At 46.7% G+C, this 13,408-nt stretch overlaps 1 protein-coding gene across 1 annotated transcript in view; it reads right to left on the reverse strand.

Moving 5' to 3' along the window:
* Window positions 1-5,524: 5,524 nt before the first annotated feature.
* The window catches only part of TMEM212 (transmembrane protein 212), a 77,440-nt gene continuing 69,556 nt past the window's right edge, over window positions 5,525-13,408 (reverse strand). Inside the window, exon 4 of the mRNA XM_054983477.1 lies at window positions 5,525-5,612. Coding sequence (XP_054839452.1) covers window positions 5,592-5,612 — 21 coding nt within the window. The 3' untranslated portion in view covers window positions 5,525-5,591. The remainder of the gene's footprint in view (window positions 5,613-13,408) is intronic.

A 13,408-nucleotide genomic window follows, 5' to 3' on the forward strand; every position in this document is an offset into this window, starting at 1 on the left:
TTCTTTTCTTTTCTTTTCTTTCCTTTTCTTTTTTTTTTGGTAAAGGGGAGGTTTCCCTGCAATCTTGGTTGCACCTATTTTCTGCATTTTCTAAAAAATGAAGCACATGAGAATGAAGCACTAGAGAATGATGCACCTCTCTGTCACAAAATTATGTCTAGAAAAAAGAAGGCAAGGAAAGAGATCATAAGATAAAAGGGGGTTGGTCAGGGAAGGTGGAGAATAGTTTCCCTGGTATGCGTTTGGCACTTGTAGGTGAGTGAGAGCCCTTTTCAGATGTTACAGCTCAGGCATACAGGGAAGACTGAAAGGGGCAATGTTAGGATTAGAGATGGGCACGAACAGCAATACGGATTAAAAAAAGCCACGAACAGCCCAATCAGCTGTTCGCGAACAAGCTGTTTGTGAGGCCTCATTCTAAATGAACTCTAAAGGAACAGGTGATAGTTGCAAGCCTCGTTCCTTGCTGTTCGTCAAGCCAGACAGTCTGGTACCTGCAATCAATTCCCTTGGCAACCGGAGACAGGGACTGCCTGAACTCTGTCTGAACTCCTGCTGTTGCCCTGGAAACCCCAATCTGAGCTTGATAGGCAGGTCTTCCTTTCAAGTGTGGAGCTCCAAATTTGTTGCAAGGAAGCAAAGAGCAGCGGGGAGGGGGGCTCCCAGTTCTGGCTTTGGAGAGGGAGAGACAGCTGCTGTTACCATTTTGATAGAGTGCATTGGAGCTTGAATTTTCTTTGTGTGTGGTGAGATAGGGATCTACCTCTTCAAGTTCCAGGGCTGCTGCCAGGCTCTGGGCCAAGCTATTATTTATTACTGGTACCTTTCCTGCTGCCTGCTCAGGTAAGGTTTCTGGGAGTGGTGTGGTAGGGATCTTGATGGATGGAGGAGAGCCTGCTGGCCCCCATGAACAACCAACCACGACCATGTTTGTGAACAGGTCATGTTCGTCAATGTTGTTCATTGTTCATGAATGGCAACAAACAATGAACACCATGTTCATTTTTTTTCTGTTTGTGCCCATGTCTAGTTAGGATATCATGTACCATGTACAAATAGAGTTCCCAACATCCAGGTGAGGCCTAGGGATTTCCCAACATTACAACTGATCTCCAGACAATAAAGATCAGTTCCCATGGAGAAAATGGCTGCTTTGGAGGGTGGATTGTGTATGGTATTATAACCCACTGTGGCCCCTCCCCTCACCAAACTCTGCCATCTCCAGACTCTACTGCCAAATCTCTAGGAATGTTTCCACCCTGAGTTGGCAACCCTATGTACAAGGGCCATACTAGTCTTATGAGATTGCCTACAATCTCCCACCCCTAGTTCCCAGCCTCACTGCTGATCTTCACTCCAGTAGGAGCAAAAATAGGAGGTGAGACACAAAGTTGTGTGACACCACAGTGCTCTAGGAGTTTCTCAAATCATCATTTTTTTACAGCAATCAGGGAATATCTGGAGCATCACAACAGCATTTACAGGTACATCCAGAAGTAGGTTGTTTTCACACGCGCCCTGGGAGATCGTGCAAACTTACAGCATGAAGCATCTTCCTAGCATGATCTCCCAGCACGATCCCCTTTAATGGCCCAATGACATCAGAAAAAGGGCCATTAAACGGGATCATGCCAGGAAATCACGCTCGGAAGATGCTTTTATGCTGTAAATTTCACGTGATCTTCCGGGTGCGTGGCCGTGTGAAAACGGCCATAATGACACCATATTGCTCAATGTCACACCATCTCCCATTTTTATTCCTGCTGGAGTGAAAAAACCAATTGGCAACTGGAGGCTGTGCTCATATGCTACATTCACATATTGCCCCTTTCAGACAACACGACACCCTTGGGAGAATTGCAGATAGCACACACTCCTGATAAGTGTGGTTGGCAGGCTTCCAGGTATGCATGACTGTAATATCTGAAAAAGGCTCTTGAGTGTGAGATTCTTATTTATATGAAATACAGAAGAAAGGTATTCAAGCTCTAGAGCAGAGGTAGCTGACCGCCCCCCCCCCCCAGCATAGATACTGACTAGCAACATGCCACCACCAGAGCATTTCGTTCTGGATGCAATACTGATACTGAACAGCTGCAACCAGTGTTCAGTTGTCTCCCAAAATATCAGATCAAGTACAATTCTTCTGTCCCCCCTTCCATTTTGTTTGCCTGAACACCAACACCCTCACAGGCAGACCTTGCAGAGGTTTGGGGCAGGTACTCAGACCCGAAATAGGTTTCCTATCTCTGCTCTACCGGATTTTTTTTTAAGGAATGCCTGGCCTGTGACTGAGAATTCCTGCTTCTGCCATGAACGTGTTAGGCCAGCCACTCTTCTCAACTGCAGATTCCCTTCGTCTGAATCTGCCACATCGGGATAACGATGCTGACCTACCTTGTTGGATTGTTGTAGAGATTACAAGAAGATAATTCACATAAAGAGTTCTTTGAACAGTGAAAGCTCTAGACAAATATATGAAACTAGCAACCAATCCCATTGTGTAAACAACAGACTGTAAAGAACTGACTCTGGAGGGCTGCACCACTGTGGAGGGCCTTCCCAGGACTCGGGAGGGCCAGGCCACTGTGCCAGGTCTTCCCGCTGCCACACTGGGCCTTACTGGGCCTTCAGAGGCCCCAAGGAGGCTGCTGTGGTGGCGGGAAGGCAAGCCATGTTGCTGACGACTCACTTCTTATCCCCTCAGAGGGGCCTGCGAGTGCCCCTGCGCGGGGTAAAAAGTGAGTTGTTGCTAATACGACTTGCCTTTTATATAGTAGGAGTTGATGAAGGTCAATAGAAAATAGGGTTGCCAGTTGCCTATACCCTCCCAATGGGAGGGGGAACCGGCACTTACCCACTGTTCTTCCTTCTTGTGCATGCTCCTGCACCCACATGATGACATCACTTCCAGGAAGTGACATCATCACACTGGCTGTGGGTGTGCTCCTGCACTTTGTGTGGTGCCAATTCAGTCCATTTGGGGCCAAAATTGTCCCCTGTGAAGCACAGGAGTACGCCCCCTGGAGGTGCAATGACATCACTTGAGGAAGTGATGTTGTCATGCCCTGCTGGGAGCAACACCTTGGTGTTGCCACCTCCCACTGATCGCCAGCAATTGGCAGACAACGAGGCAAACACTCGGGAGCTTGCTGCCACCAGTGGGCAACTGGGAACCCTACTAGCAAGAGTGGGGGAGGAGTTATATGTTTTATCACTAGTCATGACACTGGCACTGTCCAGTTAGTATCCATGGCAGTGAGGCAGCCACCTTTCTGTACTGCAATAGCTCTTCTAGTGGGATAAAGAGAGAAGGTTCTAATTCTGATTCTTTTCAATTGTTTGTTGTTTATAACTGAGCATTCACAACATGTGGTCCAAAGAAGGCAGCTCCTTCTCCTGACCATCCTTCAATCTCCTTCTCCGATCTTAAATGAAGGGCAATTAATGCCTCTGCCATTACCACCCTCTCCCTCTTTCTGAATTTTGTCCAGCTACGAACCTGGGAAAGGTAAAGAAGCATACTTGGACAGAATGCTTGCACTGACTCCTCCAGGCTACGAACCTCATCTCCTGCAAAAACGACAAGTTTGAAAGCCATCAAACAAAATGCCACACACCAGTGTTTATCTTGTCGTGCAACCTCTAATCGTAAACCTCTCCTAGCACTGACCAGATAGCATGGACCGTATCCGCCCTGTCATTATTGTGGGAAATAATCCTCTCCAGATTGAAGAGTTCATATAAACCACAGCAGCAGCAGCAGAGTTTGTGCGCCTTGATGTAAAGAGGATTGTTGAGGCTTATCTGTTCTTAAGAATGAAATTTGAGGAGGGATACGGCCTGTTTTGGATATGGGCTTTGCTGACTCAGCTGTGCTGAGTTCCTTCCACAAATGCTGCCTAAGAAGAGACCACGCCTGCACTCACAGCTTGGATACAGATTATTTTACACCTGGAAGGAGACCAGGGAGATGAAGGCAAAGCCTTCTACTATTACGTGAAGGATTCTTGTCACGCTATCGGTACTCAGAGGTCTTTTCATCACTGTAGCCCTATATACTGAACCCATGTGTATTCCAGAAAGTGCTGCCACTCTGAAGAGACCTTCTGCTACAGTCAAAATGGAAAATCTGGAGCCACAGTGAACAGGAACTCTCGTGTCCACATGTATTGGGTTGTTTGAATCTGTTATTGAAGAAGATAGCCTGATTTAAATGGGATGCTAACAGGGCAGAAGATCTTCCTCAACCTGAGCCCTCAGCTGCTCTTGCACACAATAGATGGGTAGCCTATGTGGGTGTTGTGTAGGTGTGCCACTGTTGCACATGTCATTGCCCCAGGAGAGGTCTTTCACATCACCTGTTACCCGATTCTTTTAATTGGAGATGCTGGGGATTGAACCTGGGACTTTCTACATCCTGAGCAGCTGTTCTACTACTAAGCCATGGCCCCTCCTCTTCATGGCAAAGTGGCATGGAGAGGGATTAATTGAATCTGAGCAGCAGTGGTAGAAGGGGTGCTTAACCCTTTGCTCCCTATCTTGTTTTTGCAATTTGATTCCTCTCCCTGCCTACTGTAGAAGTCCAGCCAGAGTCTGGCAGATCCCTGTCAGCAGAGGGCACTGTCTACCCTCCCGCAAGCATCAGAGTGACAGAGAAGGAGGTTTCCTTCATCCTCCCACTCCACCTCTCTCCTGACCCTGCTCCTGTCAACCTGAGAACCAAGAGCCAGCGTGTCCTCCTCGGCCAACTGCCCTCTGACTTCGGAAGAGCCTGTCTCATCCTGGGGCCAGCCCTTTTGGAGGCTCCACCCCACTGGAATTCCCACAGGATCTGAGCAGTTCCTGTAGAAAGCTTCTGCTACCACCATCACCATCTTGCATACCAGTTGTGACTTATCTCTTGGTTTCCCTGCCCCTGGCTCAAGGCTGTGTCCCAGCTGATCATCAGGCAGTGGGCTCTTTAAGGGCCGGTCTCTGCCAAGCAATGGAACATCAGGCATGGCCTTAAAGGCAGCACATGTGTTGCTACTTTGGAGCATGGACACTGAGATGGGTGTCCTTGGGTCTTCTTGGACCCAGGGGTAACTCAGGTCCTCAACTTTTACCAGAATTTGAGATGGGGAATTCAGTGTGTGCGAGTTGAGGCTCTAGTCCTATTTGGGGCTTCATAAAGCTGCTTTTAAGTGAAAATAAATAGTTTGGGAAATCCAACCCAAGATCTTCTGCATAACCATTGTTTGGCCCTGAATTCTGGCCAAAGGAGGGAGCTGCAGAACCCGAGCCAGACTTCCAGGAGCCATCCAAGAGCTGCACGAGCTTAGTTAGTTGTGTCCGTTATGAAAATCACAGAACTGGAAACATAGACAATTTTCTCTTATTATGAATTTCTTTAAACCCCGCTGTTTGACAGCATAGTTTGGTCACAAAAGAATATATATTTAAAAAATCACAGAACATGTCTCAACTCTGTCTTCTTCAGCAGCCCGAATACCCTGGAATTATTTCAATATCCAAATGCTTGCTTGGCAATCTTCCTTCACAAACAGAAGCAGTCAATTTACTTTGGTCTCCACAGAAGATTCAATATCCTAGTGGCGTCCTCGTTCATTCTGCAACATAATTTAAGAAACATTTCATTCTTTTTTATTTAAAAAAACAGAATTACCAACAATAACAATCACAGTCATCCTCTTTCTGGGACATAGACCAAAGTATATAGGTGTGAACAGGGCTTTTTTTCAGCAGGAACGCGGTGGAACGGAGTTCTGGAACCTCTTGAAAATGGTCACATGGCTGGTGGCCCCGCCCCCTGATCTCCAGACAGAGGGGAGTTTAGATTGCCTTCTGTGCCGCTGAGTGGCGCGGAGAGCAATCTGAACTCCCCTCTGTCTGGAGGTCAGGGGGCAGGGCCACCAGCCATGTGACCATTTTCTCCAAGGGCAACCCTCTGAGTTCCACCACCTCTTTTCCCAGGAAAAAAGCCCTGGGTGTGAACACAAACATTGGTTCCTCAGAGCAATGTTAGAAGACCAACTGAAAAGCCTAAGAGGTCTCAAGATACAGCCCATTTTAAATCTCATTGCCTTCATGATACTTTTAAAGATCCTTTCCAAAGCTGCATCACAGAGCATTTAATCTGAAATTTAGTAATTAGTATAGGTTTAGAGGCCCCCTCCCTGTTTGTGTGTAAATCAGGCTTTGCTTGCTGGATGTCCTGGAGCCTAACCTATGTCACAAGGTTATTTTGAGGATAAAATAGAGGAGGTGGAAAAACAATATGTGCTGTTCTGAGGTCCTTGAAGGAAAAGCAGGATAAAAACGGACTAAATAAATACATTAAGTAATCCCAATTTAATTAGAAAGAACATACCCAGAGCTCTCTCTTTAGCTAGCATAGTATAATACTAAGAGTGTTAGACTAGGATCTGGGACAACCAGTTTAGAATCCTCACTTTGGTGAGAGCCAGTTTGATGTAGTGGTTAAGAGTGTGAGACTAATTTGGAGAGCCGGGTTTGATTCCCCACTCCTGCACTTGAAGCCAGCTGGGTGACCTTGGGCTAGTCACGGCTCTCTGGAGCTCTCTCAGCCCCTCCCACCTCACAGGGTGTTTTGTTGTGGGGATAGTAAAGGCATACTTTGTAAACCGCTCTAAGTGGGCATTAAATTGTCCTGAAGGGCGGTGTATAAATCGAATGTTGTTGTTGTTGTTGTTATAATTATTATTATTTGCCATGGAAGCTCTCTGGTCACCTTGGACCAATTATACATAAGGTTGCCATTTCCCTGGTGAGGGTCTGGGATCCCACGCTTGCAACCCTCTGCCCCGCTGCTACCATTCACCTGGCCAGCGGGGCAGGGGAAAGGCAGGGGGACAGGCTTCCAGGCTGCTCTCCTGAGACGGTGTGACGATGTCACTCCTCACCAGGAGTCACCAAATTGGCCCAGTGTGAAGCACACATGCACTCCCAGGCCTCGCAATAATGTCATTTCTGGGAAGTGATGTCATCGCACAGACCAAGAAACACGCACATGCAAGGTAAGCATCGGGTCCCTGCCTCCCGCCGGGAGGGTAAAAGGACCTGGTAACGCTAATACGCCATCAGCCTAGCCTATCTCACAGGTGTGAGGGAAAAATGGAGAAGAGGAGAACGTTGTAAGCCACTTTGGGAGAAAAGTGGAGTAAAAATGAAATAAGAGTAAACATCTGTATTCAGCCAGAGCCACTCAGGAGGAAATTGCAGGTTCCAGATAAGCAGCCCAAGATCAGATCATTTGGACATCCTTAAATAGTAGTGGAGAGAGCAGAGGAATGAAAAACAGTTGTCTTCTCCCCCTCCCCCTTATTGAGAACATCTGAAGCAGCTCACCCTGTAACCCTTGTTGGACATAAATAAAACTGGCACGTTCTATCATCTTAGCAATAAATGCCTGTTTCTTTTGGTACACTATCATCAAATGATTGAATTTCTCAGAGAAAGAGAGAGGGAGGGAGATTGAGAGAGAGAAGTCTCATAGGGCAGGAACAGACCTGAAGATAATCTATTCCAGTTCCTTGTCCCAGGGGCAATCTCCTCTACATATTCACCCTCACCCTGCATTGAATCACATCGTCCTGATTATAGAATGCTGGAAGGTGGGGGCAGATCAGAAACAAACAGAAGTTCAAAGAAGAATATGATAGAGTCATCGTCCCATGATATTTCTATAATCTGCATTTCCACCTGGTTCCCCTCTCCCCAAAGGTTTTTTTTTAAAGATTGCAAAATGCCAGCCAACCCTGTTTTTGCCTTGATCCTCTACATGCACTTCTCCCAAGTTCACTGGAAGTGTAAACTACCTCTGGCAATGCTGAGTTGCCACCATTTGCCACTTGCTTCAGACAATTCTTTTTGGAATCTTTCACACATTTATATCACCGGATTCTTCTTTGCTCAGTGACTTGCTGCTGAAATGCTTCCATTAAAATAAATATATGAGGCAAAATAAAAGCTTCCTCTCAGTTGCTGGGGCTTGAACCAGAGCTTCGTCTAGGGCCGAGCACAGGAAATACATAAATTGACTAAAGTTGCATCCACAGTGAGATCTTGCTCCACTTTGACCCCAAATTGCAGCAGTTTTTATTTTGGCTTCTGCACAACACCAGCTGTTACCATATGGATATTTCGCTCTGCTGTGGCTTCTATCTAGCATCACTTCAGGTGCTGATGCAAACAGATGGGTATATCAGCCCAACAATTTACAGGCAGTACAAACCTTCTTGGGTTAGCCAAGCTGGATGCAAATGTTACGTCTGCCCTTCTTGTCTGCCTGGTTGACAGCGAAGGACTTGCAGTATGCTGCACTTCTGGCCCCAGTTTTTGGCTCAAGAAGACACTGAACTCTTTGCTAGATAATGCAACTTCTGTGCCACCCAATAGGCTTTGTCTGCCATGTTCTGATCTGTGAGAGGCAGGGGTCATTTCGAAGAAAAAGAGCTGGAGTAACTCATTAGCACAACTCATTAGCATATGCCACGCCCCTTGACATCACCAGAAGTGTGTTATTAGCATAACTGATTTGCATATGCCACACCCCCTGACATCACCTATTCTGGCTGTTTTGGACCCAATCCTGGCCATTCGGGGCCAAAATTGGGCCCAAAATGGCAAAAGGGGGGCTGAAAATGGCCAAAAAGAGGCCCAAAAAGAGGTCAGGATTGGGCCCCTGCTGAGCGGGAGAGTGATCCACCACCCGTCAGAGGCCCTTTCTGGGCTGTTTCAGCCCCAATCCAGGCCAAAACGGGCCCAAAATGGCCGAGAGTCAGGTGTGCGGGGCCACCTGTCATGTGACCTCTTTGCGGAACTGCCGGAACTGCGTTCCTGTGCGTTCCCCCTCAAAATGAGCCCTGGTGAGAGGTGTTTCATTCTACACAGGCAAGTCAACACTTGGTGTTGCAGTGACGAGCACAAATGCATGACATCACCCTTAATTTAAAAAAAAGCTACTTCAATAGTTAAATTTATTTATGTATCAAAAGTATTAAAATGCTAACTTTTGGACTGACAACAGGCCTCCTCAAAGGCAACTTTCAAGACTGCCTCTCCCTCTTTAAGGCTACTATGATCTGAGATTAGCCCAACACCTTTTTTAAAAAGTTGCTTCTGTTGAAGAGGTGCATCCGGCCTCTGGAAGAGCCTCTACACTTTCTGTGGTGGCACCCACAGTCAAACAGCCCCACCCCGACTAGATTCCACAGGCTGTTATCAGGACACGGTATTTCTGCTGAGCCCGTTACAGAAGGCTTTTGTTATGTGAGCAGCAACTGTCTACTAACTGAAATACATCTCAGAGGACTGAACATCCAGGTTGGTATTTTGGCATTTTACTGGATAATGACTTTCTGGTGTTATTCATTTGTGGACATTTTAACAGTTTGTTTTATTTACAAGATTTTTACCCCACCTTTCTGCCCTCATAGGGCCACGAACACCACTAACAAATTAAAACAAATTAACAAATTAAAACATACGAATTAAAAATTCATCTTAAAAAAGCCATTAAAACCCACACAAAAATAACTCATTAAAACAACTTAGAAACTAGAGCTTAAAATGAATACAAAAGATAAAAACAAAACATTGGGGAGGGAGGAGGGATCACGGAGTGAATGCCAAGCAAAACAAAAAAGTCTTCACCCACTGATCGAAGGCTGTAATACAAAGGGACAAGCAAATCTCCATGAGGAGAGAGTTCTAGAGTTTTGGTGCCACTACTAAAAAGGTCCTCTCCTGGGTTGCCAAGGCAGGGCACCCAAAGAAGGACCTACAAAGATGACCAGTGTGGTCAGGTGGGTTCGTAAGGGAGTAGTCAGTCCTATTATGTTTTTTATTAGCTGCTTGGAGCAAAGGCAAAAATATACCAACAGACAAAGATGTAAAAATTAAGATGCAATCGAGATAATGAGATTAAGACAAAACAACACCAAAGCACTGTGATTGATAAAAGAGCAGGGTCTTTTTTTTAGTTGATGTCTGCTTATGCACACCTAAATATCCAAGATATTACCAAAACTGCTAACCACACAAAAGCCTCATAACAAGCAAAGGTGTCCTTTTTCGGACACAGAACATGCATGAGTATAGTGGGATATTTTAAGTGATATTTTAGGAACTTAAACCAGTGAATATGGAGGTCTACATTCAGCACCGCTTCCGAAGGAATGAGGGGAAATAAAACATTCTTAAACAATAGGATTTTATTCAATTTAAAAAAAAATAACTGCTATGAAAAAGAGAGGGGGGAGAGAGAAAAAGAAAGATTTTAGAAATACAGAAAAACCCCAAACTTTCCCCTAATAGCTACTTGTCTATAGGGAAAATTGAAAAGGGGAGAACCAAAGACGTACAATCCTGATCTCAATGAGGGAAGGGGGAGGGGTTCCTTGGTTGCAGCAAGTGTCGGAGTTTGGGAATTGACTAGGCAAGTGGAGAAAGTGCAGCAAAGCAGGCACAAGAGGCCAGCAGTGAAGCTGAGGTAACTGGAGGGGGTGGGCTACAAAAATAGGGGCTGAGGGATAACTTTTTATACCTTTCTGTCAAAAATGTATAAGGGAAGAAATGTTGGCATCTGAAGAGGAGAGTGAAAAAAAATCAAGTGTCCTGGAGATAGGCAAGTTTGAAAAGGAAGTTTTCTTAATATTATAGAGAGGAGTTTTCCTAGTTTGGATAAGTGTCAAAAATGCTTTCTTGAGGAGGTTTGAAAAAGAGATATAGTGAATGATTGACAGGATTGGGGAAGGGTAGAAAGCTTCTGCTACGATAGTTAAGATGGTGGGGGGACTGGTTGGAATCAGTCCATTGCTAGCTAATTCAATAGGGTTAAATTGTTCAGTGCGGAGGCTCTGAGGTCTTTGGGGAAATGGCCCTCTGGCTGAATCTCTCTTGGGGATCGGCTCTGTATATTTGACAGAAGAGCTGCCCGTAGGGTTGCCAGGTCCCTCAAGTCTCCCAGCGGGAGACTGGGACGCTGGCTCCTATCCTGTCGGTGGTCTTGTTGTTGTGGCTGTGCGCATGCAAAGCACGCACGCGCTCCCGGTGTGCATGATGATGTCACGTCTGGGAGTGATGTCACCACGCAGGGGCAAAGGGCGAACGCGTGACAATGTCATGCATGCTGCGGAGGGGCAGAGAGAGCGGGCAGCTCTCTCTCTCGCCGCTGCCACCGCCACCGCACCCCTTGTCTCTGCTGGCGCAGGCAGCACAGGAGTCGTGGTGGTCATGGCAAGAGAGCGAGCTGTGGTGGCCACAGCCTGCTGTCTCACCGCAGCCGCCCCTGTGCAGCCATTGCCAGCAGGGACAAGGGGCACAGCGGTGGTGGTGGCAGCGAGAGAGCAGGCCATGGTCACCACAGCTCTCTCTCTCGCCGCCGCCGCCGCCACCACGCCCCTTGTCCCTGCCGGTGCTGGCTGCACTGGGGCAGCTGCGGCCACGGCAAGAGAGCAGGCTGCAGCAGCCGCAGAGGCGGTGGCAAGAGCGGTGTGCTTTTGCAACCGCCACCCTCGTGGCGCAGGAATGCGCCTCACACCCAGGGGTGTGCTGCGCCACCGAGGGAGGGGGTGCCCCAGGGAGCGCACTCCCCTGCTGGCCAGGTAAGTGGGTGCAGGGGGGAGGGTGGGATCAGGGGATCCCCTGCCTCGAGTAGGGGGATGGCAACCCTAGCTGCCCTGTATTCTATTATGCCCTTGGCATGACTCACTGCCATATGATATTGGTTTAATGCAGACTCCATCTTTTATTTCTAGGCCCCTGGATTACCCAAATAGGAGGTCTCCTTAATTGGCTGGGGGAATTAGCATTAAGGAGGCAAGCTAGTGGGGGTAACTAGGAACCTCTATCAATGTTCACTGGGATTATTCCATAGAGAACTCTCAAATAAATCAGGCAGATATTCAACAGGAAAGGTTTTTTGTATTAAAGTAGAAATAAAAAAGCAAACGTACAGAAAAACCACACATGGCACACATACAACTAACTAAGAAAATCAAGGAGGAAATGGGGAGAAAGCAGTTTAGGGAGAGTGGTAATTATCAGTCTTGAAGAGTGAGGTCTACAAAGGCAGCAAAATGACCAGTGTTTCACAAAGAGAAGGAGAAGAGAGAAGGCCCAAATGAATTTGGGAATGTATCGATGGATCCAGAACACACACACAGATTGGGTGACTAGGGACTCCAATTATAGGGCAAAACTGACGTCTTTACTCCAAAACAATGATTTAATGGCTGTCTCTGGAAGTGGACAAGGAGTTGGGAGAGGTTTGATGGTTCCTATCTGAGGAAGACTATAGGTGCAAAGTGTTTGATGACCCTTTCAGCACTGGATAGGAAAAGCTACCAGGTTTGCTTAATTATAGCTACCAGGTTTGTTTGGGTGTTGCTTGATTAGGATAGATAGGTGAAGGGAAGGAAGGTTGGATATTGACAGGATGAGGCAAGAACTTCTTGGGAATCTCATTATTCTAAGTTATGCATCCCGGGGGCATTGGAGGTGGTCTGTTGGTCAGCCAGCCACTATGACTCACCTCCTGATAATTTTCCAGGCTCCTGTTCAGTTGGCATCCATTCTGCCTTGGGTCAGGCAGTGCCTTGTGCTTATGGAATATGAGAAAGGAGATTTATGATATTCCATCTATAAACTGCCCTCTCAGAGTGAGGAGGGGTCTGACTGCTAACACCTGCTAAGACCAAATGGAGATCAAAATGGCACCTCCCATGAGGTGAGGATCCTGAAGGTAACAACTGTCAGTGTGCGCCTTTCTACACTCTAGAAGAAGCAAAGGAAAATTTGAGGCTTGTACCAGTCTGCAGATCAGTGTTGCATACTGGTTAGAATGTTGGGCTAAGGTCTGAGAGACAAAGGTTCAAATCATCACCAGCTATAAAGCTAACAACACAATCGTAAATAGAGTTACTTTGAATAGATGAGGGGCCGTGGCTCAGTGGTAGAGCTTTTGCTTTACCTACAGAGGGCCCAGATTGAATGTCCAGCATCTCCAGATTTTTTTAAAAAAAATAGGGTAGAAGGTGATATGAGAGACTCTAAGAGCTGCTGCCATCAGAGTTAACAGTACTGATCTTGATAGACTGATCGTCTGACTCACTAGAAGGCACTGGCACGCCGCTAATCAAAACAAGGTATCTTGAAAAAATCCATGTATAATAAGGCCACGCTCTGGCATGGATGGCCCAGGCTAGCAAAATCTTGTCAGATCTCAGAAGCTCAACAGGGTAGGCCCTCTTTAGTACTTGGATGGGAGACTGCCAAGGAAGTCCAGGGTTGCTGCCCTGAGGCAGGCAATGGCAAAGCATCTCTGTTCATCTCTTTCCTTGAAAATCCTATGGAGTCACCATATATCGGCTGTCACTCGACT

Source organism: Eublepharis macularius, chromosome 6 (genome assembly GCF_028583425.1).
Source record: "Eublepharis macularius isolate TG4126 chromosome 6, MPM_Emac_v1.0, whole genome shotgun sequence".
NCBI classification, from domain to species: domain Eukaryota; kingdom Metazoa; phylum Chordata; class Lepidosauria; order Squamata; family Eublepharidae; genus Eublepharis; species Eublepharis macularius.